Raw genomic sequence first — 26278 nt, 5'->3', positions numbered from 1 at the left:
AGACCAAAATGACAGAAATAAGCAACATTTGTGACATTATTTTAAAATTTGATTTATTTCTGATGACATATTCCGGAAAATCACAAGATATACATGGGGTGTTAACAACCAAGGTACAAACACTACAGAATGGGCAGAAAATAAGGGTATCTTCATATTTCGGTTCAAACAAATCAAACAAAAGTTCTTCAAATTTCTAAGCTCTAGCTACAAATTGGGGTTCTAAATACTTAAAAAGGGAAGGGCGATTTCACAATTTTTGGAAATATATATGTATATATACAATGAAAAACAGTCCACCGTTTAAAACTTTCAGCAGAAGTTCCACTTAATTCAATCACTCAAAACATTTGTTCAAAATTCTTATGATGGACTGTACAAAATATTTAGCTATGTACGCAAAACTACACGTGGGTAAATTTTTTATATAGAGTGGAGATGTAATCAGATGCGTAGAATATTTGTCTCTCTTTGTTTAGTTATTACTACTTTTCTTCATGCAACATCGAAAACAACAAAGAATGATTTCAGTTCATTTATAGAGACAGCTGAAGAGATAACATCATCAGACAGGTACAAATCCATAGTTAAAGATGATTTCTAACTACACATAAACTTTTTGTATACATTACTTAGCATGTAACAAAATGCAGCTTGCTTTTGTATTTTACTGCAATACAAAAAGATTTCCTTTTCGACGTGTTGTAGTATGAACTTAAGTTTTGTGATCTTTTTACATCAATTTGCTTTTAACTTCTCCCTAACTTCAAACGAAATTCAGTTAATTAATTTCATCAACAACAAACCAGACATAGAAGCGATTAATACTTGGAAACATTACTGGTCAAGATTATACACTATTTCCATGTAATGATGAAAATCCCACAATGAATAACATTGCTTTTTTCTGGATTTATAGAGGGATTTTCTACTTGTTTCAAAACATTGCTTCTTACATGATTCTTATTACAACTACTGGCCCCCAGGAATTATCGATACAATTACATCCTGCATGAGGTACAGTCCCCTGATTGCAGACAAAGTGGAGTCTTTATTGTCATTTATTCATCTATACAGCTACAGAGATTCTGAAATCAAACATATCTGTTATCGCATTTTTTTTCTATTTCAATACTGAGTATCTTTTTTGACAACAAAGGTTCCACTGTATCATACTGTTTTAAAACCGGGTGAAAGATTAATACTAAAATATCAAGGACTTAAACGATCCTTCAATCGTAACTGTGTCATATAACTACACACACTACTGCCGTCAACTAAAAGCTTTATGTAGTTATCACCAAAACTTCTTTTCATCAACTAGAAAACTTACATTTATTACTTTACTTATCCCTTGTTACTTTCATGTCTCATTATTACAATAGAAGTCAGGCACTATGTTCAGGATTCATCACCTCAGGTACTCAATGTATGATGAAATCAGTTCAGGTAGTAATGACGGCAATTTCTACCGGTGCTGTTTAAGTGAAGTTGGTTATACAGCCCTTCCAGCATTTTTTTTTGTTGTAACAATACACAGATAACACACAACACAAGAAAACCATTAATACGCTATTATGACTATGTATTTAGTATATTGATATATCTGGACAATAACCCTCAGTTCAAGTTAGATCATGAAATATGCCATCGAAAAATATCCAAACTGTTTGAAGATAACACACGCGCACACACACACGCACACGCACATGTAGTAATGGTATAATCATGGACTCTTTAAGTCCATGGTATAATAAATAAATAATGTGTAATGCACATAGGTATGTGTTGTTATAGGTTTTTTTAATTACAATATCGTACGATTTTGTATGAGAGGCGGGCAAGTTTCATTCCATATTCATATGTATATCGTTAAATAGCAATTGAGTCATTGATGAGCACCTCCAGCTGTATGCATTATTCACTGCCGTCAATATTGTAGTATCGATCGACACGAAATGAAATCATATAATTTACAAAACAGAAAAATTTACACAGCGATGATGAATTAGGTACCATACCACGAACCAGTTGATGAATGATAAATGATTATAACGTCATGCTTGCGACAAAATAATCACGCGGTTTAGTTTAATCGCGAGAACATAGTACACCTTATTACTTTTTTCATTAATAATAAATTGATTGCAATATCTCCAATCTCCAATGAAGTAGGGAGTATCGACACTTATCATCAATTTTTGAGTCCTTGATAAATCATGCAGTGGGGTACTTCCAATGAAATCAAAGCATTGCTAATTGGTTATGCATCTAAATTGTGCCGAGATTGAAGCAAAAACCCTCAAAGCTTGCAGCCAAAAACCCGTTTTTTCAAGGTTTGGAGTTTTTAAATTTTTGGTCACGGAAACAAGCTCATCCCATCATCTAAATATTGGCTCCATTCATTCAATGTTCAACAGAATCATTTTCTATACGATTTTCATATGGTAGTCTTTTTATATATGCTCGGGGATGTAAATCACCTCATAATAACAGTTATAAGATTTTACTTTCTGCGTATAGAATACGTTTTTTTATATAATATGTTTCATTTATTAAGTGTACACCTTTTTTTAAGATCCGATTTTAGAGATCCATAAGAGAAAAAATAATGTATATATCATATGTAAGTATACGTAATTATATAGTGTGAAAAATTCCCAATTAGGCTACCTACAGTGAATATCATCTTGAAAAGTGACCCGTGAAATGACGAAAATCGTTTCACTAGTTTTTTTTCATGACTAGATTAATACATGTGTACTGGTACATGCCTTTATTTGCATTCGTCTACAATTACTATTTGTTGTCATTTCTGAGATTCTAATCCGATAATCGTAACAAAAACCTGTGACAATATGTTAACCGAATTAAACATTTCCGTCAACTTCTACCGATTATGTAGACTCCAAAAATATATGTATACACAAGAAAAATGACTAGACAGACTATTCAACATATAATCTGGGACGAATGTTTTCGTCACTTACCTACGTAAAAATATCACTACAAATTCTTTTTAATAGACAGCAGTTAAAAATGGCAAAACAAAATTTAGATTAAAAGTATTAAACAGCGGATATTTTGCAGTCTTGAAAAAATGAAGCACCCTTCCTATATTTACATACATACAAAACGCATACCTACTCTACCGAGATCAAACAAAATTGAATTCACAGATAAGTTATGTATCAGTAAAAGCAGGATCAGAAATATTGTTGAAGAAAGTGGTTATAGCAGTGGCATAATGCCATAAAATTACTACCAATCAACTAAGTGGTCAAAATAAAGATATATATTTTGATTTGCTCATCAGTTACATTATGTTTCAGCACAAACTCCTCTTCTATAGATGTTATTCACCGACATCAGGCGTACCATTCACACGCATCATTTTGTCCATCAAATGGCAATCAACTGTGACTTTTTACTTCAGTTAGCCACCTGTGCTCGACATTACGATGTCCTGTGACATCAAGTGAATAACATATGGCTTCAACAATACTACTTCAACAGCAAAATGGAAAATTGCATAATTCTTTTCCTCGCTTATGTACCGATGATTCACCAAATTCAAAAATACTTGAAATATCATGTCTTTGATTCCGAGTTGATGGCATACTTCACCATAATCACAAGTGTACCAGTATTTGAAAAATTCATACTGAAAATTATCCACAGATGTCAGCATATTAACGATTCACGCGGAACAATCAAAGAACTGCACGAATGAATAAAATATCTGGCAACAGATAAAAAGATCACAGAGAATATACATTTGTTATCAACAATGATTTTTCAGGCACATGAACGTGGCTCCGTCACATAAGCCACAACAAAACTATGACTCAAAGCTTCGGTCTAGCCATATCATAATTCATTTCGAATAATTTTTTAAACAATATCATACACTGAAAATCGTTGGTGGATACTTTTTGGTTTCCCAAATTTAATCAAACTCGAGAAATATTTGTGCATGCCAGTTTCAGCGAAACGATATGACGTACGTAGATGCTAACACATAATGTAAAGTATATTGAATTTCTGTACATTAGTACGCAATCGCATATTTACAAAAAGGTGTCACATCAAATTGTAGTGATGATACTGATCATTTCTAATACATCTGCTCCACATCAAAGATCGTATGATTCGACACAAAAAAAAAAATAGATGATGAATACAGGGATACTATAACATCATTTCTAGACCATAAAGTCTTGAGACCAACGATATCGACGTTCTTAGACGCTTATCAGCTCTCACAGTATTTCTGGCCAATTTCATTATGATTTAGGATCCCCTTTCAAGTGAGTTTAAAATCCAAAAGGAAAACTGTAAGCATAACAATGCCACAAATATGATGTTTGAATGAATAACGGTATTATCACGTCATGGTTATTCGTCATGTCCACAGAATTACGATCAAGTGGCATAATCTTACTGGTAGTCCTATATTCAATTTCTCTGCATCTTTTAAGAATGGGTTAATCATGATAGCCAGTGATTACAAGCGTATATTGTTAACCGCATCATTTATAGATACAAATAATGAATGCTTAACACACATTGAGGTGATCTTTTTTTGTTTGATTTAACAAACATTTTATATGAAGAGAGCTTAATAGCCTGAATAGTATGATTAACTATACCCAAGAAATTCCAATATGGTATTAATATAAATGACATGAAGTGTTGGGAGGTTTCACTGTATTCCCAATCTAATCTAATACATGTAGAACTGTTTTCTCAAGACAGAAAATTTGCAATGAGGGAAAGAAAATATCATATGAAAAATGTCAAAAAAAGGTTGAGGCTAAAATCTTCACACTATAATCCATGCGCGTCACTTTTTGAGGCAGCCGTTCTCACCAAACTCCGTTCAATGAACTTCATTGAGTGTGCATCAACCTCGCAGCTTCCTTCTTCTTTCTGCCATCTTTTCTGACCTCACTTACAATCCCATACTCAGACTAATATTTGGACCTGTTTCGATCATAGGTTACAAATGTACACGTATACGGATGGGATGTACGTCATACACATACACGAGTCAGTAGCTTTCATGCAGCCAGTCCAATGGGCGGTATGTTAGCACGACAACAACTCACAAGAAGTAACACTGTTCACAACACCAGTTTCGTTAATTAGAATCCTTTTATAAGCTTGTACGATTCGAACGACGATAATAACAAATACGTAAGCCAAAATGATGTTAGCACACATGCAGTAATGATCTTTGCTCTTTTGCTACCGCCGAGTTCGCCGCCGATTGACTTATGACGTCGTATTACGAGAATGATGATGGCGAGGAACGCGAATATACAGAAAATCGTGACGGAAAAACCTAACGAGCCTTTTTTCACCTTGAATGTTGTTCCTCGCGCCGCATGCACGATCGTCGCCACCAGCCACGCAATACCGATGCCCAAGAATACGTTCACGCCGTTGCTTCCGGTAACGTTTCCGATCGAGGAATCAGCGTATTGATCATTCACTGCCGCAACTTTACTAGCGAACGTATCTGAAACAATTAGTTACATAATCAGATGACAAAGCGATGTCAGATACATACAGAATGATTTCACTCCAAAATAACAGAGATGTCGCTTAAGATCGTGCCATGAATTCTAACTGATTTCAGAGTTCATGCTCAAATACACAGAGCACTCTTAGTATCAGATCATGGCCTCCGAATGAAGGACTAATTCTTCAAAGAAATGACTAGACTCATATCACCGATGGGCAATATCAGGGTACAAAAGATCACCTCATGTTTTTCTCAGGTACTTGAATAACATGTTCCTAGCAAATAATATTGGATTAAATATTTGAATCATTTAAACATTTTTTCCTGTGTCCATGATTAACAAATCTCAAATCTAAAATTTGGTAGATATTTTTGTCTCATTCTCACTTTTCCTCTAACCATACATGGTATGAACGTATGTTAAAATTTTATGAAAGTTATTCTTTAAAAATATTTTCCTACTGAAAAGCAAAATTAGCTCTTATTAACTTCATCAAGTACTTACCTGGAACACTAGTTCCCAAGGCAACGAACGAAATAGCAGTCACAGCATCTTTAAGGCCAACAGTACAACCGAATGCGCTTGCCAAATCACCAATGAATGCTGTTAAAATACCTATCCAAATGATAGCCATCGAGAAGCAGGCCCATCCTCCCCAAACATCTGCAATAAAAACCAAAATGGTCATTTCTCTTATTCAGTATCGTAATATTATGAGCAATTGCCCAAAACAATAGAAATTCAACCTCTTAAAAGTCATTGATTACAACAAATAGGAATAGTAAAATTACAAAGTACAATTCTGCAGTGACGTTATTAATTAACTCAATTAAGTTAAAACTAAATGCCATTCTCATCATTACAACGAATCATTAATACCATTATTATCAATTATTAGTACCATAATAATAACTATTATTGTCATTAGTTATTAGTACCGTTATCATTTTTGTTGTAAATTATTAGTAAAGTTATTATCATTGACTATTTATTATTAACCTTTTTTATATTACTATTATAACTATCATTATAACTATTTTTATTTATCACTATCCATTGCAATTAAAATTGTAATTAATTGTTATCATTTATTAGTAGTATTATTAATTATATGATTCTACTCTAATTGTATTGCACTTTGCACATGAAGCAGGTGGACACAGTGCCTTAATGATTTTAAGTACAGGCCCTCATATAAACTCTATGAATTCTTTAACTAATTTTGTAAGATATAAGATGGAAATAAAACTATTATCATTAATATTTGTTTTTGAATTTTGATTTACCCGTCGGAGCAACGCTTGCGAAGAGCACCTTCCAGAAAATTGTTAAAAAGTGCATGACATAGTCGAGGCAAGACGGCAGCTTCTCTTCACCATCCTCGTCTTCATCATCACCTCCTAGTATACAGAAACATACAATAGGAGTATAGATCAAAACTGTACAGAGCAAAAACAAATACATAAAAATACGAATCTAAAAAAATAGATCAATTCTACATTTGGGTGTGCCTCGCACTTCTATACAATCCACCAAAAATTCATCAAGTATTGAATATATAGCAAATTATGGTTTCCAGAATATATATGCCAAATGGGGTAGACCGAATTCATGATTTTTTTTAGATTTATATTAATCGTTGTATTTTTTCTTTGAATCGTTGTATTTTCTTTTTGACTAACAGCACTTAACGCTAAAGCTTATACGTAAGAATTGGGTACATAATACATATGAAATGTCGATAACATGCAAGGCACTTAAATACCACTATTTTAGCTCAAGATCTCATAACCTTCTGTGAGAAGAACGTTCATAAGATAAGAAAGCTAAAACATTTCTCGAAATACATGTGGTATTGCATCAACAATAAATATAGGGTGTCTTGAGTTTCTGACATGAACTTTAAAAATAATAGAGAATATGTATTCATATTTGTATATACATATAATATATATATACATGTTTGTATAAATAAGCAAAATTAATATGTGAATTTTCCAGGAGTGTGGAATAAACCTGGTGAATGTAGTTTTAACTTACCAGCGCTAACAGTTATAGCATCGATAAACTGCTCCCTCCAAGAGCTTGTTCCAACAACCAGCGAGAGGTTAGCTTTTTTCAGCAACTTATCAACAGTACTCTACAATGATACGATAGAGAAAACATGGGGTAACATATCCGGAAACTAGCGTGAATTCAACTTGTACCCGCTGGCTGATGCTCAAAGTAATAATCACAGACCGGCAATGACATGAAAGCCAAACGACTCAAATATCATCCCGAACATTTTCAGTGCTGGATAGACGGGGAATTATGTCATTTTAAGTGACACAAAGTGCTTAATGGATAATATTCAGTAACATTCAAGATTTCTACAGACCAGGCACACGGCTAATTGACCCATAAAACAAGCAAGAAAGTGCATTATTTTTATGGCAGATAGTATAAATTGTCTCATCAAGACCATCAAACGATCGACAAATATCAAAGGTTACCTTAAATTCCATGCTTTCTTTGATAATCACTTCCATCTGGGTGACTTCGCCCAATTTCGGTAAGCCGCCTTCGGCCACCTTTTCATCGTCGTTCAGTTCATCCACAGATTTCTGAGGTTTTTCTATCATTTCCGAAGATTGACGTCGAATGACACAACCGAGGGGAGGTGATAAAATGAAACGACAACAAAAATATATTAGAACATCAAGCGATGGCGATCGGAAATCCTTTTATCAAAAGGACATTTACAAATGAAAACACGTAAGAAACAAGGACATTGGATTAATTTTCCGCGGAGGTACTGTCTAAGATAAGAAATCTTTTGACCTCAAGGTAACAATTGATGTGAGTGGGTACTGAGGATCTTTGATGGCATATTATGCGCATAAAGGTCCAGGGAAGATTTGTTTAAAGAGAACGGTAGGTTCGAAAGGGTTTTTATGAATACATATCAGGGTCATACATATAGGTTCATGCTTGAATCAGCAGCATCTAAGATGTTTATTCGTTTAGATAAGTAAAAATATGTTAAACAACAAGAAGGGTTGCCAACCGAACAGAAATATGGCAATTTTGTCAACAACTATGATTACATATGTATGTAATTAATCATATATACATACACATGCAGATTGAACTTATAGAAAATTGCATGCCCTGATAAATCAACACCAAAGCAATCACCATCACACAGTTCTCAGAGATTTTCCACTCAGAAAAAGTTAAAACCTGAAGGAGCCCTATGGGTAGAGAAAGAAGCTTGAAACTAGAAGTAGCCAAATGAGCCATTTTTAGGAAGGGTATTTGAGATGGGTCTAAAGGTACCTCAACCAAGATTCACGGTTACAGGGTTTGGAGGATGATACGCAGCTCAATTCATGCATTTTCTCAAAATGGTGGTTATGGCAAACACTTTTAATGATGAGTGTGGCCTTAGTGTGTATTGTCTGAATGTGATAATTGTAATAGAAGTAATACATTGTAACAAGAGACATAGATAATTATTTGGTTACAAATGGTGTTTACATCATGTGCTGAAAGTTAAAAACCCGTATTAAAGTGATATACAAGGACCTGACGAATTCATACTAGATTTTGAATGTGTAATACGTTTTGAACAAAACACTAATTATGGACTAAAATTGCATATCTCAGAATTCCATCCAAAAGTTGAACTATTGGCTGGAATTGCAAACCTGCAATAGATTGCGCTGGCTAAAGGCAGCATAACTGAGCCCCAAGTAGATTCTTAATAAGAAAGTCTGATAGCATCTGAACAGGCATGATTTGTTGAGCTAATGTCTTATTCATACTGAAGCACATCTCCTTCATTTATGAAATATGATAACAAAACTATAATGATACGAAACTGATTGGTCAAGAATAGGCGAGTTCTGTTTATTTAGATAGTACATTCTAACAAAATTGTACCTTGAAAAGAAATTCATCTTTCGAAACGATGTGGAGATAAAATACAGAAACAGGTTGAGAAAACGATGCAGACGCATTCGACGGGCATTGCCAACATAAAGATAGTTAGAGAAACGTTCGTTGAGAATTTCAGTGAGGAAACGAAAAAGCGTTCAGTGATTCAGGTGGCCATTCAATGCAGACACCATTTAAACATTGTATCGGTTGATAGAGAGCTATTGACAAAACTTATCACACCTTCATATTTAAAAAAAACATTTCATTAATCACTCTCAGAAATAAAACGACATAACCGTTAAAATAGGAACATTCTCACATTTCATATTCATATTCAATGAAAAAGCATTCCTGGAACTCCGGATGACGATGTTACATGTTCATCGGGAAACAAAGTTATGAACAAGTTTTATTCTCGGAAATAAATTTTCATACAGATTTTATGTGAAAAAACGTACACTTATCTTTCATACTAGCGCATGCAATGAACCTAAAAAGGGAGGCAGTCCTAAACATTGTACAATATTTAAAGACACCAGGTACACAGTTGTATCACAACACTGTATCATTAGGGGGACAGGAAAGAACAGACAGTTTGTTGACTAGTAGCCAATTGTCTAACAAAATCACATGGCTCTTTTCCGATATAGTCTTTCTCGGGTACCCCCTACAACCAACGATGAGACAAATCTTACACAGATATTTCATTCATCAATCCCCCAGAAAAAAATTAAGCCTATATTGCCCTACTATTCATTGATATGAATATATATATATATATATATATATATATATATATATATATATATATATATATATATATATATATATATATATATATATATATATATATATATATATATATATATATAATAGAACACAATACAATGTAGTCAGGGAAAGCTAGGTATTTAATAATTAGACGACTTCTGTTCCAGAATTCGCCGTAGTTTTATTTTTCTAGGACGGCCTTGGTAGGTGTTACGGGGTTGAAGATGAGAACAGGTATCCAGATCTAATCAAAACGATATTCCACCACTGCATAAAACAGACCCAGTTACCGAAGAATCCGCGGTATGGCACCTTTCATTATTATTACTGCTAATGAAAGCGGCGCGCAGAAACGTTGCTGGCACTTGATGGATGGATCGAACAACAAAAATGTGCAATTATTTTACCCGCAAATCATTATCACCGATGACAACATCGAGGAAGGACTTGAGAGCGTATGAGTGCCTAGTTATTACTGCCGGTGATTATATCTAAATGAACATGTGAATTTTTGTGTTGGAAACTGTACAACAGAGATTGGCTAGAAATTTTTTCGGGGTATTTTCCATAACGGTCTCGATAACTTCTTAAGTTTCTTTTTCTATTGTCCTACGGGTAATATACCAATTCGAAATTGTTACCGATGAATAATCATCGACGAGCAGCAGCGTATATACGCGTATCATTTTCAAACGTTTCTAATGGGCTGAGCGCGCAACGCTGTACGCAACCCATATTTGGTGGAAATTTGTTCCTCAGGCGAATTCAGTATCTGAGAAGAAAATCAAATATTTGTAGCAACAATTTGCATCTTCTGCTCTTTGGTGTGTTAGTAAGCGCTTCAAGCTGTTTTCGAGTCTATGATTTGAAAGCCTTCCGATTTTCATCTACCAGTCATTACTGCGACTATGCGCCGTGTGGCACTAACTTGGCTTGACATATCCATTAAAGATGAGTGCCTTATTTGCCAAGTTACAACCATACGCCGTATTCATTTGCCCACTTGTCCAAACAAACATTTTCGAAAAGCCGAAACATTATTCAATGGCAGTATTACCGCGCTGCATACAATTGCGACAAGCTGTTTCATTCGTAGTATTAACCCTCCTCAATGGCCAAACATTCCGCAATTCGCGGTGGTTACTTTTTCCATCACCGCAATGACAATCAAAGGATCATCAATCATTTGTATAGGATACGGCTGCTGTGACGGATCAGTTAGTTGTAGGGGCAATGGTTATGCGCATTCCATTCTGGTATGACTTAGGGATTATGTGAAAAAAAGAATATATATATTCTGTAGTAGATTATTTATATATTCAGAATTCGCCTTTTTAAGTTACATAATTTATCCATTTTGTCTCATGTTTAACATCCGCTCTGAGGCTGGTATATAATAAAGCCAAAAGCCCTAAATATAGCAATTCAGAAAATCAACTCGCTTCATTTGCGTGCGTTTCATTTCAGATTATGAGTAATTCAAATGAATTTTCCTATTGGAATGGAAACAGTGCAGATTTTCCCGATTGGATCAGGCTATGTCCTCAATACATCAGCTGTATTTGTCTTTCATGTATACTTCATATCGATTTCACATGAAACATTTATAAATACATTGATATCTTTCATTTAAACTTAACTCAATCGTCGATGCAAATTTTTTTCTATTCAAAGATCGGTGGGCATAAAATTGCAGGGAAGGGAATTGAAGATATAAAACGCAGGTAAGCTCGACGTAAGTGCAGGGAGGCAGTTTTATGATTTCGGGCCATTTTCGTTTTTATTCACCTCATTAAAAGCCCGTATATCGAGTTTTCGTTGGCTGAAACCAGCCATAAACTTCACAACATGGCCTTATTGACATTCATTATCTGAGCCCTGGGAGGGTAATCTGCCTAATTTGTGTAATCAATGTATATGAGATCCACAGCTTAATTGTTTCAAATGAAGCGCAATCAACCCCAATGACAGTCTCCAATAATACGATAATTGATCCGAGTATAGCCATTACCCACTCGACCGGGAACATTACCTGAGAATCAAAGGTGCACCACAGGCCATGTATGTTCGTGCTCTGCTACTGTCTTTAATGAAACGACATAATGTTTTGGAAATTTCTGATCGAAATCAAAAATATGACTAACAACAAAACTAATTGAAGCATGGCTTGTTCTCGATGAATTAAAAATAAATAAATCATTGGTTTTAAATCAAACAATTCATAGCCTTGTCTTGGGTGAAAGGCACAGAGCACGTGGGGCCTCGGGCATATGTTACCGAGCTCAAAAAATTAATCTCCAATAATTGCACTGTTTTATATGAGACAAATGTTCTGTAGTGAATTTGAAAAAAAATTGTGGTCGATGCAATATGTGAAGTGGTAGAAACTCAGAAATCAATAGTCAATTAATCAATACAGCAAAAGTGAAGTTCTATTTTGTTGCAGGAAGCAAATTAAGCTGAAAACCACTAATAAAGCAGGAAATGCTCATCTCCATATGTTAGACAGGCTCTCAATGCTAAAGTAGGCTAGTTGCGGGATGCCAAGAACATTTTCAACAGCGGAATAATCTGGCAGCTCTTTGCATCATATACATCTCAACCATCATTACCAGGCTTGTTAGGTAAAAAACATATATATGACGTATATATGTACGCTCGGTTCGTAAAAAAAACCAAAATAATGAATCCCAATTCCACAAACACAACAAAGCAACACGTAATTTTCATAGTTTAGTGAGCGGTTCCCCTCGCAGAAAAAGCCTTTCGGGAGGGGGAAAAGAGCCAAGGATATGTTACAACACGGTGTTAGTCAACACAGAAAAAAAAACACGTCCGACCGGAGCTGGGTACATCGACGCCGTATGACATATACTTATCTTCAATCATCCTCTGATCAACTAAAACAATAAAAAAATAGACAACAATGTTTTGGGTGGTAACAGCAGGCATTGTCACCATTCTGATGGTTTTCACTAAGACTATACTAACGTACGTATACTCGTGACCATGCATGGAGAAAAAAAACTAAAAGTTTCCTCTACTTTCATCAGACTTTATATATCAACTCGATGTGATGGTACCAGAAATTAACGCTCCGTCTCTCAGAACTGCGTCGATGAATATTACAAATTTCTTACCAGTCAAATGCATGTTTGGCGTAGTACATATTTCCAAAGTTTACTTTCGACTCGAGAGTGAAAATGAAATTTTCTGAAAAACGATTCTGCGCTATAGACTCTAAATATCATTTAAACCTTGACTTATAAACAATGACTTGATTACTTTGAATTGATCACAAAAATTTCGAGATTTTATTCAATGAAAATATCGAAAAACCTTCATCTACACGGATTATCTACATACATGGTACCTGATAAACACATTTTTAGAAGTCTCTAGCATCAAAAAATAATTAGGGTTCCTAAAGTGACCAGATACAAAACCTGATAAAATTTCGAAAGAAATAATAATTTGAACTTTTGAAACAATTAATCTGATTTATGATGTTCATTTCCTCGGTATAAATTCACGGATTATCATTTGAAATACATAATAAAATTTCACTTAATTTACTCAATTACCCAATACATATGTATCAAGAATTATTCCCACTTAAAAAAGAATGTTTCAAGGAATTAAGAATGAAACCAAGAACTTCTTCCAAGACACACAACGAAAAGTTCTGTCATATTTCAGTGACATATTTCTAATAATGGTCCGCATAATAGGGATCATTTTCCAATGCACTTTAAAAGTCGATGATGATAATACCAATGACTATCTAGCCTCACTTTGTTGATAGAACCTCCGCAATTAATGAACTATTTAATGATCTAAGATATATAGATAACTTCAAACCATACAATATAACCACCACACCCAGCACTAGTTTTGGTGATACGCGTTTAACTCGGCGAAATTAAACATCGATTTCGAATATCATCCATCAATGCAGTGCTTTTCAAAGCAGTGTTAGCAGCTTATCACTGACAAAATAAACAAAATCCATGTGACAGCATTTGACAATAATTTGACTGTAACACCATCAAATTCAATAGTTCAAATTATGTTGTTCGCATTTGAAAATTATCGTCATTTGATACTGGGATAGGCTAACGCGGTTTTGAACATTATTTCTCCATATATTTTTTCTAAATTCCTAGTTAACTATGGATAATCATTAATAGTACACGATAAAGCCCAAGAATAAGTAAGGGTTTTTCAAAATTGATAAAGACCAATCTTGGAATCTTTTCTAAATAACCTAACATATCATTAGTATTGCGTTTAATATCGGGTAGATAGTATTTGTCGGCAGCGTCACACATCCTGAACCAGTGTTGGCAAACTGACGACGTGATGTATGAATACTACTCCGATCAATAAATCCGCACACATTAATCTCATAAAAAAAGTAAAACACCAGTCTTGCATGTTGTCTGGTTAATTCTACTTTGTGCAAGGGGGTTGCATTAACTGCATTAACTCGAGAAGATTTATGCTTGGATGGAGAAAATTTGCATACTGCTGCCAGCAGCAGCAGCAAGTGTTTAATCATCCATCAAATCCTTCAGTATTCGCTAGTGAACTATGCGTCTCGAATCTATCCGTTCAGCACGCACGCTGGTATCAAACATATCGCAGTGTGTCGCGGACTGATAAAGAGCTCAACTATTAAAAAGATATGATCGTAATTCCCCGCTGTATGCTTTACGAGATCGAATGTCATTAGAAAATTCCCTGCAAATGAAGCTTTTCCCCAAAAGAAACGACGACGGCACAAATGAAAACTTGCTACGAGTGTGAAACTTGAAATTAGATATAGATTGTCTCCGAAAAACAATTGCGCGATCCTGGACTTATTCATGACTTAGTTTTCACTCAAATTTATTACACTATTAGAGTTGATAATTCATTACAATAATATTGATCTAATGTCTATTTCAAATTGACTTGAGAGCACATCAGGTGGCCTAGCTCAGTCAGTTTTGGTGGTGCATACCTGAATACCTGATAAATGTCTTTATTGTACCAAAAAGGACTGGCAGTTGAACTGAAACATTGTTCTTGAATCCATTCGAATTCGCAGTATGGAAGGATACCAAAAAATCTGCATTTAAACACTTTTATCAGGTATGTTCCACCAAAACTGACTGAGCTAAGCCACCTGATGTGCTCTCAAGTCAAGTTGAAAGACATTATTAACCTCTGGGTCACTAAAATACGTGTAACTGGCTTTAGAAAATAAACAATCAATTTCGCTAACGCTCTTTTAGTCGATCAGGCGTTCATTCCTTTCATCATCATCTTGATCCACAGGGAGTTTATTTCTAATTTGCAGAAATATTGGCAGCCGGTTCCCTTATGACGGAAAACTCGGTCAGGATTTTGTCATTCGTATCGATGCAGAAAAAGCCGCAGCATTTCGAAGAATGAAATCGATTTCATCGCGCGTATCGTAGATCAAAATGTCCGCATATATTGTAACGCTCTCCGAATCAATAAAGTACTTTATATCGATGCGTTTAATATACCATAAGGTTTTATGCAGTCATCGGCGCCGAGCCGCGATGACTACGCGAAGGAATAATCACACGTACGGTGATCAGGATCGAGGTTGCGAACCTCTACCCATCGTCGCTGCATATTTCAGCTAATAATCAAACTATACATGGCGATTCGTTGACAAAACACATTTGCATTAGCGTTGGCCATTCATATCATCGTCAACTGGAATATATCCAAAACAATAGAACATTTAATTGGAGAAGGAGGACGCAGTACAAAATGAAGGCATTTCAATCTAAATGCAACATAACGTTCATCTATCCACATTGTCAGTTTATTATGGTTGCGATCTCCATCATTTCTAATAGATGATATCATCGGATTCCTCATTTATGAGCTTCAATCCCAGTTCAAGTAATTTCAACTGAAAATAGTCATATGAGCTGGATATTGAACCACTAGAACATGTTTCGAGTCCCAGGCTGCTTGACACGTATTCCGATACATCTTTCATCTATGTCTTCCACTTTTCCTTGACCTTGCCTCATTTGCTCGTCAGTTCAGAATCTCCCCCTCCTCCTCCATCCAAAATAGAGCGAAAATCAATAAACCTCATCATCCAGTATTAACCGCATGCACCATCGCCAAATACGTTAGAACTACACCCATTCACCACCGGATATTCATTCACTACATATTCCCAATCGGATCGGCTAACCTTGCCCTCTTCTCCGACGAGGAGTAATTTCCCTTTCTCTCATGGAAGCAGCGTCGTGTTTTTTTTTAAATGAATCAATATTGATCATCGCCGGAGAATCTAGTTTCGCAACGATAAACATAATTCAACGTGCGGCGTTGAGAGAAATAAGTGTCACGCTGCAATCGTTTTTACCAACGCGAAGCCGGTGCTCTCGTTAATCCTCTTCGTCGAGATTTTTCGCTGGATAATACTCTTCTTAACTCTCCGCGCCGGGATCCGAACACTTCCTAAGCTGCATCGAGTATCCGCGTGGAGAACTAAGTCATCCATGGCCATACTTTATAGGTCGACTTTCGGAAAATATTCATTTCGTAACTTCGTCAATCCCCCATCAATTATGGAAGGAGTTATCCAGAGAGTTATCAAGTGATAATCGTGAAAAAAAAAACAATAACAGAAGATATATGAGGTCTTTAATGACTTCTAACAACGATCATGGTTCTACTTGACAGAGCCAGGGGCGGATACAGGGTGTGGGTTCCATGGGTTCAACCCACCCCATTTTCGGCCTTTTCAAAAAGTGCCGCTGAAAAATCTGGCAGCACACAACGCCGCGATCTCTGGCTAGTTTGTGATAATGAACTTTTATCAATAATTGTCCGCAAATATATATGCCAAAAATGGAAAGCAATTGAAAATTGTTGACATTGAAATAGAATAAGAAAAATGTTGCAAAAAAGAAAGCTGAAAATTTGAGAATCTATGTGCACTTATTTCATTGAAGTGTTGATTTTGCCAGTACTTTTGCCATTTTCACTGCCGTTTTGATCCAATTAAAAGAGAATTTGGAGAGATAATGATAATTGCTTTGGTATATTATGGTGCCTTTTGGTTCTATTTCACTGAAGTGTCTTAAATTGTTACAAGTCAGGGCATTGACTCCTAGATCTTCGTCTATGCGCCCTTTTTCTGAATATTTCCCCTCATGAGTTGGGTGAACCCAGCCTTTTCAGCAACCAACCCTGTAGATCCGCCCCCTCAGAGCTAGAGACAAAATACAATGCTTAATCACTTTTTTCGAAATTGCAGATGGTCCTTCGATAGAATTTTACTGTTATTTCATAAGCCGCGCATCATCATCTCTGTCCACGATTCTGCCTAAGACGGATTTGTCTCTGCGCGTATAAATGAAACATAATAGTTTCTGACGTCAACTTCATCAGGACACTTGATAAATTGAGTGTACAGGCATAATAGCTGAAACTGCAAGACTTGTCACTGTCTATTTCTCACCCACTTGTTACGTCAATTATATACATATTTTCAGCTGTCAGGTCGTATCACCTGATACCTGGCAATATATATATATACATCTACACGGCTAAAGGCACCCCACCTAATTCTACGCATGCACATGGATTTTGCAAATCGAATTTCTATTTCGCGTTACACAGCGTTTCGTGATAGGAAAATTGTTTGGCGATAGTCAAAAGTTTTCATCTTTTAAATGACCATACAACGTTGCATCTTTACTATCAAGATCTGACTCTACTTTGAAATGATAACTTCAAATATTCCTATAAAGCTAACTCCTAGAGAAAATAACTTGAATAGACAATATCTTTAATGACCATACAACATTGCATCCTTACTATCAAGATCTGATTCTAAGTTGAAGCCTTAACTTTAACCATTCCTACTTTTGATTGCTGTGGCCAATTGCCAATTTTTGACAGGTTCTAATACTTACTTCAATCTCGTCAAAAACGTAGTATAGAAAAAAATGCCATTCAGTAAATTATTGCCATGGGTCACTGCAGTTCCAAATGCCACTGCCTACAAACCTACTCCTACAGACAATAACTTGATTAACTACATAGACAATAACTTGAAGCACCCCTTGCAAAAAAATGTCGAAGCAACTTCCATCGTGCTAATAGTTTTGATAAAATGACATACGGCCGGAAGCGCTGAACGGTGTGGGGACCGCATTTTCAACCAACATGTATCAGCTAATTATTGTTAAATATTAATGACGCTTTAAATCAGTTTCATCAAGGTGTTGTTCATACATGATCTCCGGCAACAGACAATTTTGCCAGCTCTACCGTTAATTATACACGTACGTCTATGCTAAGTAAATAGTGCTTAATATTTCGCGTCTGCCTTCTGTTTACCGAGCTAAAGTTGTTCTCTCGAGGCTAACGATTTTTTACCTGTCGCTACGAATATATTTCCTGCCCAGCCTTTACCTAAACAGAAACCTTAATCCGTATTTATTTTTAGTGTATAGTCACGCCATTGCCTGCACAAAAAATGAAATTTTGTTTCAACTTTGAAAATGCGTAATAATAACGTAACACGGCTACTCACTCAAGCGCAGTAGTTGCGAGGTAAATGTTTTACTTATGATCACTAATACAACTACGGAATAAAAAATTAAACGCTAACAATGGTACATCCTCCCTCCCCCCGACAGGGATTCGAACCGGTTGGCAATCGACATTGCCACATGCCACGGTACGAAACCCTGCCACACGAGACCGAGTGCGCAGCTACACGCGCAGCTTGGAAGATGTCATTATTAGCCAATCAGATATCCCGTTCCCATTTCCCATTTTTTTCCCATTTCTTCCTTGAAATTTACCTCAGCCATTATACAACGAGCAATCTGATTGGTAGCGCAAGTTTTTCGCGCGGCAAAGCTGTGCATGTACCTGCGCAACCGGTCGAGTGTGGCAGGGGTTCGTGCCGTGGCTGAGTTTAGCGATGCCATCAGGTTCGAATGCCTGCCGAGGGAGGAGGAAAATGGTATGAAATCATCTCCGACTTCAGCATACTAAATCGCATCATTGCTTAAAGACGCTATTATTTTCTGTTTAAAAAAATTCTATACGTTAAAGGGGTTTCGCGCGAAGTAATCTGATAACTCAGTTCTGGTACCATCGGATATACAGTCTCGTTCGTCGCCTCTCAGAAACACAGACATTATCTAAAAAAATGACGGAGGTAAAGAACACACAATGGAAACTACTTTAGTAATGGAATTTCATTGAAGTTTATACCTGGTTCGTCCTCATCCGCTGAATAATAGAAAAAAAATCGAGATTGTGTTATCGATTTAGAAAAAAAAAACCCGAACGCTTTGAAAGGTTAATCACTTCCGTAAGCGGAACGTAAGGGAAGTAGACATATACATAAAGCAAAATACTTCACGATCTCGAGTCACAATTGTTGACCTGGGTCCGGAGCCTGGTTTTGTATAGACTAAGTATCTCATTAAACCAAGGTCAAGCTTTGCGGCATGATAATTTCAAGGTGATAATAAAAATGAAATCTTTAGGAAAACAGAACGAAACCAAATTTACATGAAACCAAATCATTTCTGATTGATTTAGATTAATAGATAATAGGAAATGAGATACCCTTAACCTTTACGTTCCAAAAAGCGACAAACTATACGAACCAATTTCATAGACTCGAGGCCCCCGTTATGCCCAAGGACAATATCCCCACCACCCAGGGGCGTACTCTTGTTTATGACCTCCGAAATCTCCGGTTGGCTCCACACAAAATCCGAATCACACCACCTCAAATTAAAGTTGCATTGCGCATTCAGTCTATGAAACTGTGGTCCGCTATATTTCATTTTTTAAAGAAATTTCTTGCAAAAACGATGCAAGGATAATGAATTGTTGTGTTTGCCGGTTTTCGTAGTCGAGGGCTAAAAAAGCAAAAATAAGCCGCGATCACACGAGCATTTTTGGCCCGACCAAAAACGTCGGACCAGGTCCGAGCCAAATTTTAGCACCAGACAAATGATTGTGTTGACTGACACCACAAATGATCCACTTCGCTTTGTTTGAGCATTGTTTAGTATCGAGTGAATGGTTTGCGTGTGAACGCGCTCTCTAATTAGGCACGGGCCATATTTGGCCCGAGCCTAATACGTGCCAATTTGGCCCGGGCTAAATCGTATCCGTGTGATCGCGGCTATAGAAACGAACATTGTCATCTCCTTCCTTCCTGATTAAGACTTTCGGTTAAGCTACTGATCATTCTGCGAGTCGATACGAAACCCGCGAGTATCCCAGAGTATCTTGAATTAATAGCAGCGAATTGTCTGCTCAAGTGCACTGAGAAGACATGGACATGTTTATCAATCACATATCAGGCTCCCTTAAGATCAGCGAGACAAGACATATAAATAAAACAGCACGATGTTATTTGTATTCCCATCGGACACAATTACTTAATGTTACTGTAAACGATGAGGCTGGCTGTATATCCCGAAATAAGCCAGGGAAAAAACACATATCTAGGATCTGACACAAAATATAATTTGAATGCCTACGAAGTGAACGGATACGGCGTTCCGTTCGCGTAACGACAAAATGAAAAACATTTCGGAATATAACTAATACAGTAAACGTCGCCTTACTCTGACATAACCAACTCGGATATTTCACGGACCACAACCGAATCATTTTCTGATTGCCCAACGTATTTTCCATCCATAACGCCGACTTTGTTTACCTCGGACTGATTTCACCGGTCCCAGTTAGTCCGAGTTGGGCGAGGTTTACTGCACATACTTTGTACATATACGGATTTTCATACAGATGACATCATCAACAATTCTACATCGAATTCATCCGAGAAACAATTTGGTTCGTATCATTTCAATCACTGGATAAGTGATATTCTATTCGCTTATTCGTCCGCATAACCAGCAAGGTAGGCTTCGCGTAATCAAAAATGTGTAGGTTCTAACGCGAAATCGACCTCGCTGTCGAAGTATATTTCATATATATAAGTCAGTGCATATTTACTGTAAATGACGGCAGTCATTAGAAAGTAAAATCACCGATTAGCATGTCACAGCCCAATAAAACAAAGATAGCGCGGGATTGCCGAGAAAATTGATGGCAACTCATTGCTCCTTATCCAAGCAGTCTTTTCTCATAGTCGCACAGCGTCTTAGCATCATATATTAGCTATGAACTTTATACGCAAATTTCACTTACTTTCTTTGGAACCGAGTTTTGGGTATCCGAGTTGCACGAAGAAATGTTCGGTTTTTTCGTACTCTTCGTCGTCGACGATGCGAATTTTGATCGCTTTCCTGTAAAGAAAAATTGAAAAAATTAGTCAAAGCGACTGCTGGATGGACGGATGCAACAATACCGTTATACGGGAACGGTCGGTCGTCGAAAGTCAAGTCGCCATGGCAATCATCGATAAACGTAACATTGGCTGACTTCAACTGTGAAGTTCACGCTGGAATGCGATATCAAAATGTTTGATCAGTCGCGATCAATCGTGGAACATAACGCCTTAAAAGCTGTCGCCAATCCGCCTTTAGGAATGAATGACATCCAGACGAGATTCCAAAATTTCTCAAAAATTTATTATTTTCTTACGTTCATGCCAATTTTGTCACCACTTACTTTCCGTAGGAAATTGCAAGTCATAATTTCTAATGCGAAAAACTTAATTCCTGAATGTATAAGTCATATATTGAAACTAGCATATATTTGAACCATACTCTAGACCTATGTTCGGGGCGCGATTGACTTATTACACATATATCCATTTCTATTTCTTGGGTGTGCTCGGTTGTTTGTCTAGAATTAGCATATATTGTTCGGATTTTCTATCAATAAATTATAGGCGGGTAATAACTGAGGGCTATGTTTTCGTCGCACCCAACGCAAATATTCACGTGATTTTTTTTTGATACGGAAAAATTTTCGATATCGTTATTCAACTGGTGGATAAAACGATGCCAGTGATGCGGCAATAAATTAAGGCACCCGCAAAAATCCAGCTAACTGTAAAGACATTTAGTTGTTGTAATTACAAGTCAGTGCATTGCAATTTAATGTTTTGAATCCCTCAGTGCAGTCTTGGGCTGTGCTTTTTAATGATCAAAGCAATTTTGAAGGCCATATAGGATAACTTGTACAAATTGCCATGACATTCGAATTATAATTACTTAGAATGCACAACTTTGCCTTAGAATTACATAAAGTGACGAAGCTGTTCTTTCCAATTCTCAAAAAATATAATCTATTAAAATATAATCTGTGTTGTATCCTCCAATAATATCGACGATATCATTGGAATCTTTAAGCAGAACTTTAAAAAAAAGACCTCCACATAGAAATTTAGCCTAAGTGCGTTAGTGATTTCGATGTTGAGAGTTATGATTTTGTCGCGACGACGATTATTGCATCTTATCCTAACCTCATGAAATTCTGAGCAACTTCATACGTATAAACTTGACGTGCAAACCATGTCCGCCGATACGGCCAACAGCATCTCCAGCGAGCTTATCTAAGTATCCCCGCGGAAAAAGTGGTAATACCCGATGTTGACCAACCCTCGACAATCGGATTCATATCTATATGAAGACCGTGTAGACAAAGGACTTCGATAGACAGTACTCAGAGAAATGGACCGAAAATGATATATTTCCCGAGAGATTTTTGAGTTTCCGGTTCGTCGGTACCGACGCCGGGCACGACGATTCGACGAAGCAACGAGCATTATGTCTACTGAAGCATCTTAGATACCGGGGTGGTAGTGGATCATCATGGAAAATGTGACACGACGGAGAAGAAAACTACTGCCGCGTTAACGCCGCCGACTGCAGCGCAGACGAGAGAAAGCAAATGACACTTCGACTATATCATCCATTTATCCTAGTGTCACTTTGTCAATTAATTCTTGTTGAGCGAATTGTCTTAATCCGCTCCGATTTCAGAGTGTTATATCCGTATATAAACCTGAGAGCGTATGGCGTGTCACTGCAGACTGCATTCGGCTAATTTGCCGGAGATATATCCGTCACTAATTTCATTAAAAACCGACTTTGAACGAAAAACGGGTAAACATTTTCGGGCGTAATGTAGCATTTAGAGATAATGCGTTGTGGCAAATGCCAAATTTCCTCCTTTCCGGTACCCGGTACTTCGCTATGGATGCTGAAAGAGTCGTATAGTGCCGTTGCGATGTTTGCCATAGCGAAGGCCTGGAGATCACAGTCCGTACGAGAATATCTCCGTCGATCACCAAATTCAAAAAAGAAATCATGATTAATTTTATCTAAAAACGAGAAGTTCACCACATGAGATTAATCGTAACTTTACAGTGTGAAACTTGCCATTGAACATTTCTTCATCAACACAAAAAATACAACCAAAACTGGCATCTATGTATCAGTTTTCAAAGGACATATAAATCTCATTGAAATCTTCACAATATAATTACTAAAGCTCAAGTGCCCTCTTTAAAATCAGCAATCATTCCAAAATGGATCATCCTTTATCTTAAATGTATTCAAATAACTAACTTGTAATTAAATACTCGGTTTGTAATTAGCTTAGAATTTAGCACTCGCAATTTTATAACTTATGTTGAATATAAACCTGGGCCTGGTTTCATAGACTGAGTATCAAAGTTATCCCTAGGGGTAAATCCTCAATCTGGGTGACAACCACCATGGTTACAATGAGAAACCATGGTAATAACTGACAAATTTCAAAATGTTCCCAGGGACTATTTTTCTTCCACATCTATGAAACCCAGCCCAGGTTTATATTCAAAAAAACAAAACAAAGAAAACGAAATAACAGGACTGTCATTGACATCGATCCTGTTTTTCTTCATTAACACCGGTGACAACATTTTCAATAAATCAAGCCCCGAGCTTTCATTGTTTGCGTTGGCAGTCAGGTCCCTTTATAAACGACAACAACATGGTATGTTTTTCCATGACGCGATTGCTCTCAGATTCACCATTGAAATCGACGAAGTAGCTCATCTACCAGCTTGAAAATTCTACCTATGTCTGTAAAATAATTTTCCACGCATTGCCAATTTTGAAATCAGCGGTATTCAAATGCACGCGTTAACATTTACAACAGTTAACGATGGGAAAATTGAACGATTTTCGAAACGAAAATTGCGGCAATCATTAGCAGACGCCGACAATTGAAAAATATTCCGGCGCGAAATTGATCTTAAATCTGTCATTGATTCATCGTTAATGAGTGCAACGAAACCGAAGATACGAAAAAAAAAAAATTAGATTTTGTGTCGTCAAACGCATCTTGAACTGAATTCATGACTTGGGGATTGTTGAGAACGTTTCTTTTTTTCTATCATCGATTTCTGAAGACGCGATGCACCGCGATCATCGCTCGTACCCTACATTTAAATAGGAAATCGAATGCATCAAACATAAGAGCGATGTTTATCCAGCGCCGATGGTACATAATTCACGGTGAAAACCAGAAAACCAGTGGCTCACTGTCATATATATCACTGCGGTTACCATGGTAATTTGATATAGAACTGATTGATCAACGGTTCCCAGAAATGGGCGGCTATTGTGTACTTCGTAAAATTTAGCGGCTCCACGCACGGACCGTGGTACCTCGAGTCGGATCATATATTTCACTTTCTCTTACAACACCGAGAAATCCTGTTCGTGCTGATTGAATAACGGGTGATTACTTTCTCCGATGGTTCTCTCAGAATGGAAACGATGAACCGCGGCCACACAGAACGAGCGAAGCATCCAAAGGAAACAACCTGCGCTGACGTCATCCGTCGCAAAAAAAAAACACCCATTTATACAATGCCACGAGTTGTAAGCAATCAAATTTGTAGTCCCGCGCCTGCAACTACCCTCGAATGTAATTTACCGCATTTGCCAATTACGTAAAATGCCTTACAGGTTGATTACGAGTCGTAGATTGAACCAATGGATTATTGCGAAATCACTTCCATTTCACTAGCGCAGAAAAAAGATATTCAGAACAGATCGAATGATCATCATAGGTCAAAGATCTGCGCGATGAATCAAATACATCGATCATTTGCATCCTCCCGCGGCAGGTAAAGACCCTTACGCATTTGAAAGGAACAGTAGTGGATCCAGGGCCTGGGTCCGCCACTGTTCCTTTCAAATGAGTAAGAGGGGTGTGCGGTGAGGGGGAAGGTACAGTGGCGGATCCAGGGGGTATGCGGAGGCCGTGCATACCCCCTTTATTCGGCAGAACAACCTTAGAATTTTCTTCCTAAGACTTTTTGTTTAGAAAATGGTGAAATTGTGAACATATTTCAATGCTAATTTCAACTAGCCAATTGCACAGAATGCATCTAATTTTTCAAAATTTTCTGCAGAGCATAGCCAGACACCCTGCCCCATATGTAAGGACACCCACCCCCTTATGTAAGTCGTGACCAAAGTTAGTAGTGCGCATCCCTTTTTACGAAAAGCTAGATCAGCCCCTGAGGAACTTTTTCCGCATGAGGGGGGAGGCAATGGGTTTTATTTCGCTTCAAATTTTTGGGGGACATTTCAACAACTGTATTCAAATTTAAAACGAATACCATTCAACAAATATGAGAAATATTCATTCGCAGTGATTATAATGACGGTGGCACTATACTAGAGCAATATACATATACTGTCTAGGATTATACGGAAAGTATGTCAGTATTTCTCTTTCTAGTATTCCTCTTTCTATGAATCGTCTTGAAAATAACTTCTCTAAGTAATAACCTTCACAACCATCTGCGCAAGATATATTATATTTCTCATGCATGTTTAGAAATATGTGTTTGCCTTTACATCGAGTCTATGTATATCACCTCCACCACCACCACCATCACTCCACGCTGCTGCAACGTTTAGTTTACTTGAGAAACCGGCTTTATACAAAAACGAGGATAGAAAAAAATCATTACGAGATCTTCAATGCAGACATAACTACGAGGTAATACTTGGCAATTAGTCGAGGGAAGAAGTAGACAATGGTTTCTTATT

At 36.9% G+C, this 26278-nt stretch overlaps 1 protein-coding gene across 1 annotated transcript in view; it reads right to left on the bottom strand.

Moving 5' to 3' along the window:
* Nucleotides 1-65: 65 nt before the first annotated feature.
* Nucleotides 66-26278, bottom strand: part of LOC141915301 (sodium/calcium exchanger 1-like) — a 34725-nt gene continuing 8512 nt past the window's right edge. The window contains exons 3-8 of the mRNA XM_074806787.1: nucleotides 21465-21562; nucleotides 8027-8148; nucleotides 7572-7671; nucleotides 6818-6931; nucleotides 6036-6194; nucleotides 66-5524 (exon numbers count right to left, since the gene is read on the bottom strand). Of these exons, the coding sequence (XP_074662888.1) occupies nucleotides 5148-5524; nucleotides 6036-6194; nucleotides 6818-6931; nucleotides 7572-7671; nucleotides 8027-8148; nucleotides 21465-21562 (970 nt within the window). The 3' untranslated portion in view covers nucleotides 66-5147. The remainder of the gene's footprint in view (nucleotides 5525-6035; nucleotides 6195-6817; nucleotides 6932-7571; nucleotides 7672-8026; nucleotides 8149-21464; nucleotides 21563-26278) is intronic.

This window comes from Tubulanus polymorphus, chromosome 1 (assembly GCF_964204645.1).
Source record: "Tubulanus polymorphus chromosome 1, tnTubPoly1.2, whole genome shotgun sequence".
NCBI classification, from domain to species: domain Eukaryota; kingdom Metazoa; phylum Nemertea; class Palaeonemertea; order Tubulaniformes; family Tubulanidae; genus Tubulanus; species Tubulanus polymorphus.
Note: the sequence above shows the minus strand (reverse complement) of the source record. Positions and strands in the feature narration are given on the sequence as shown.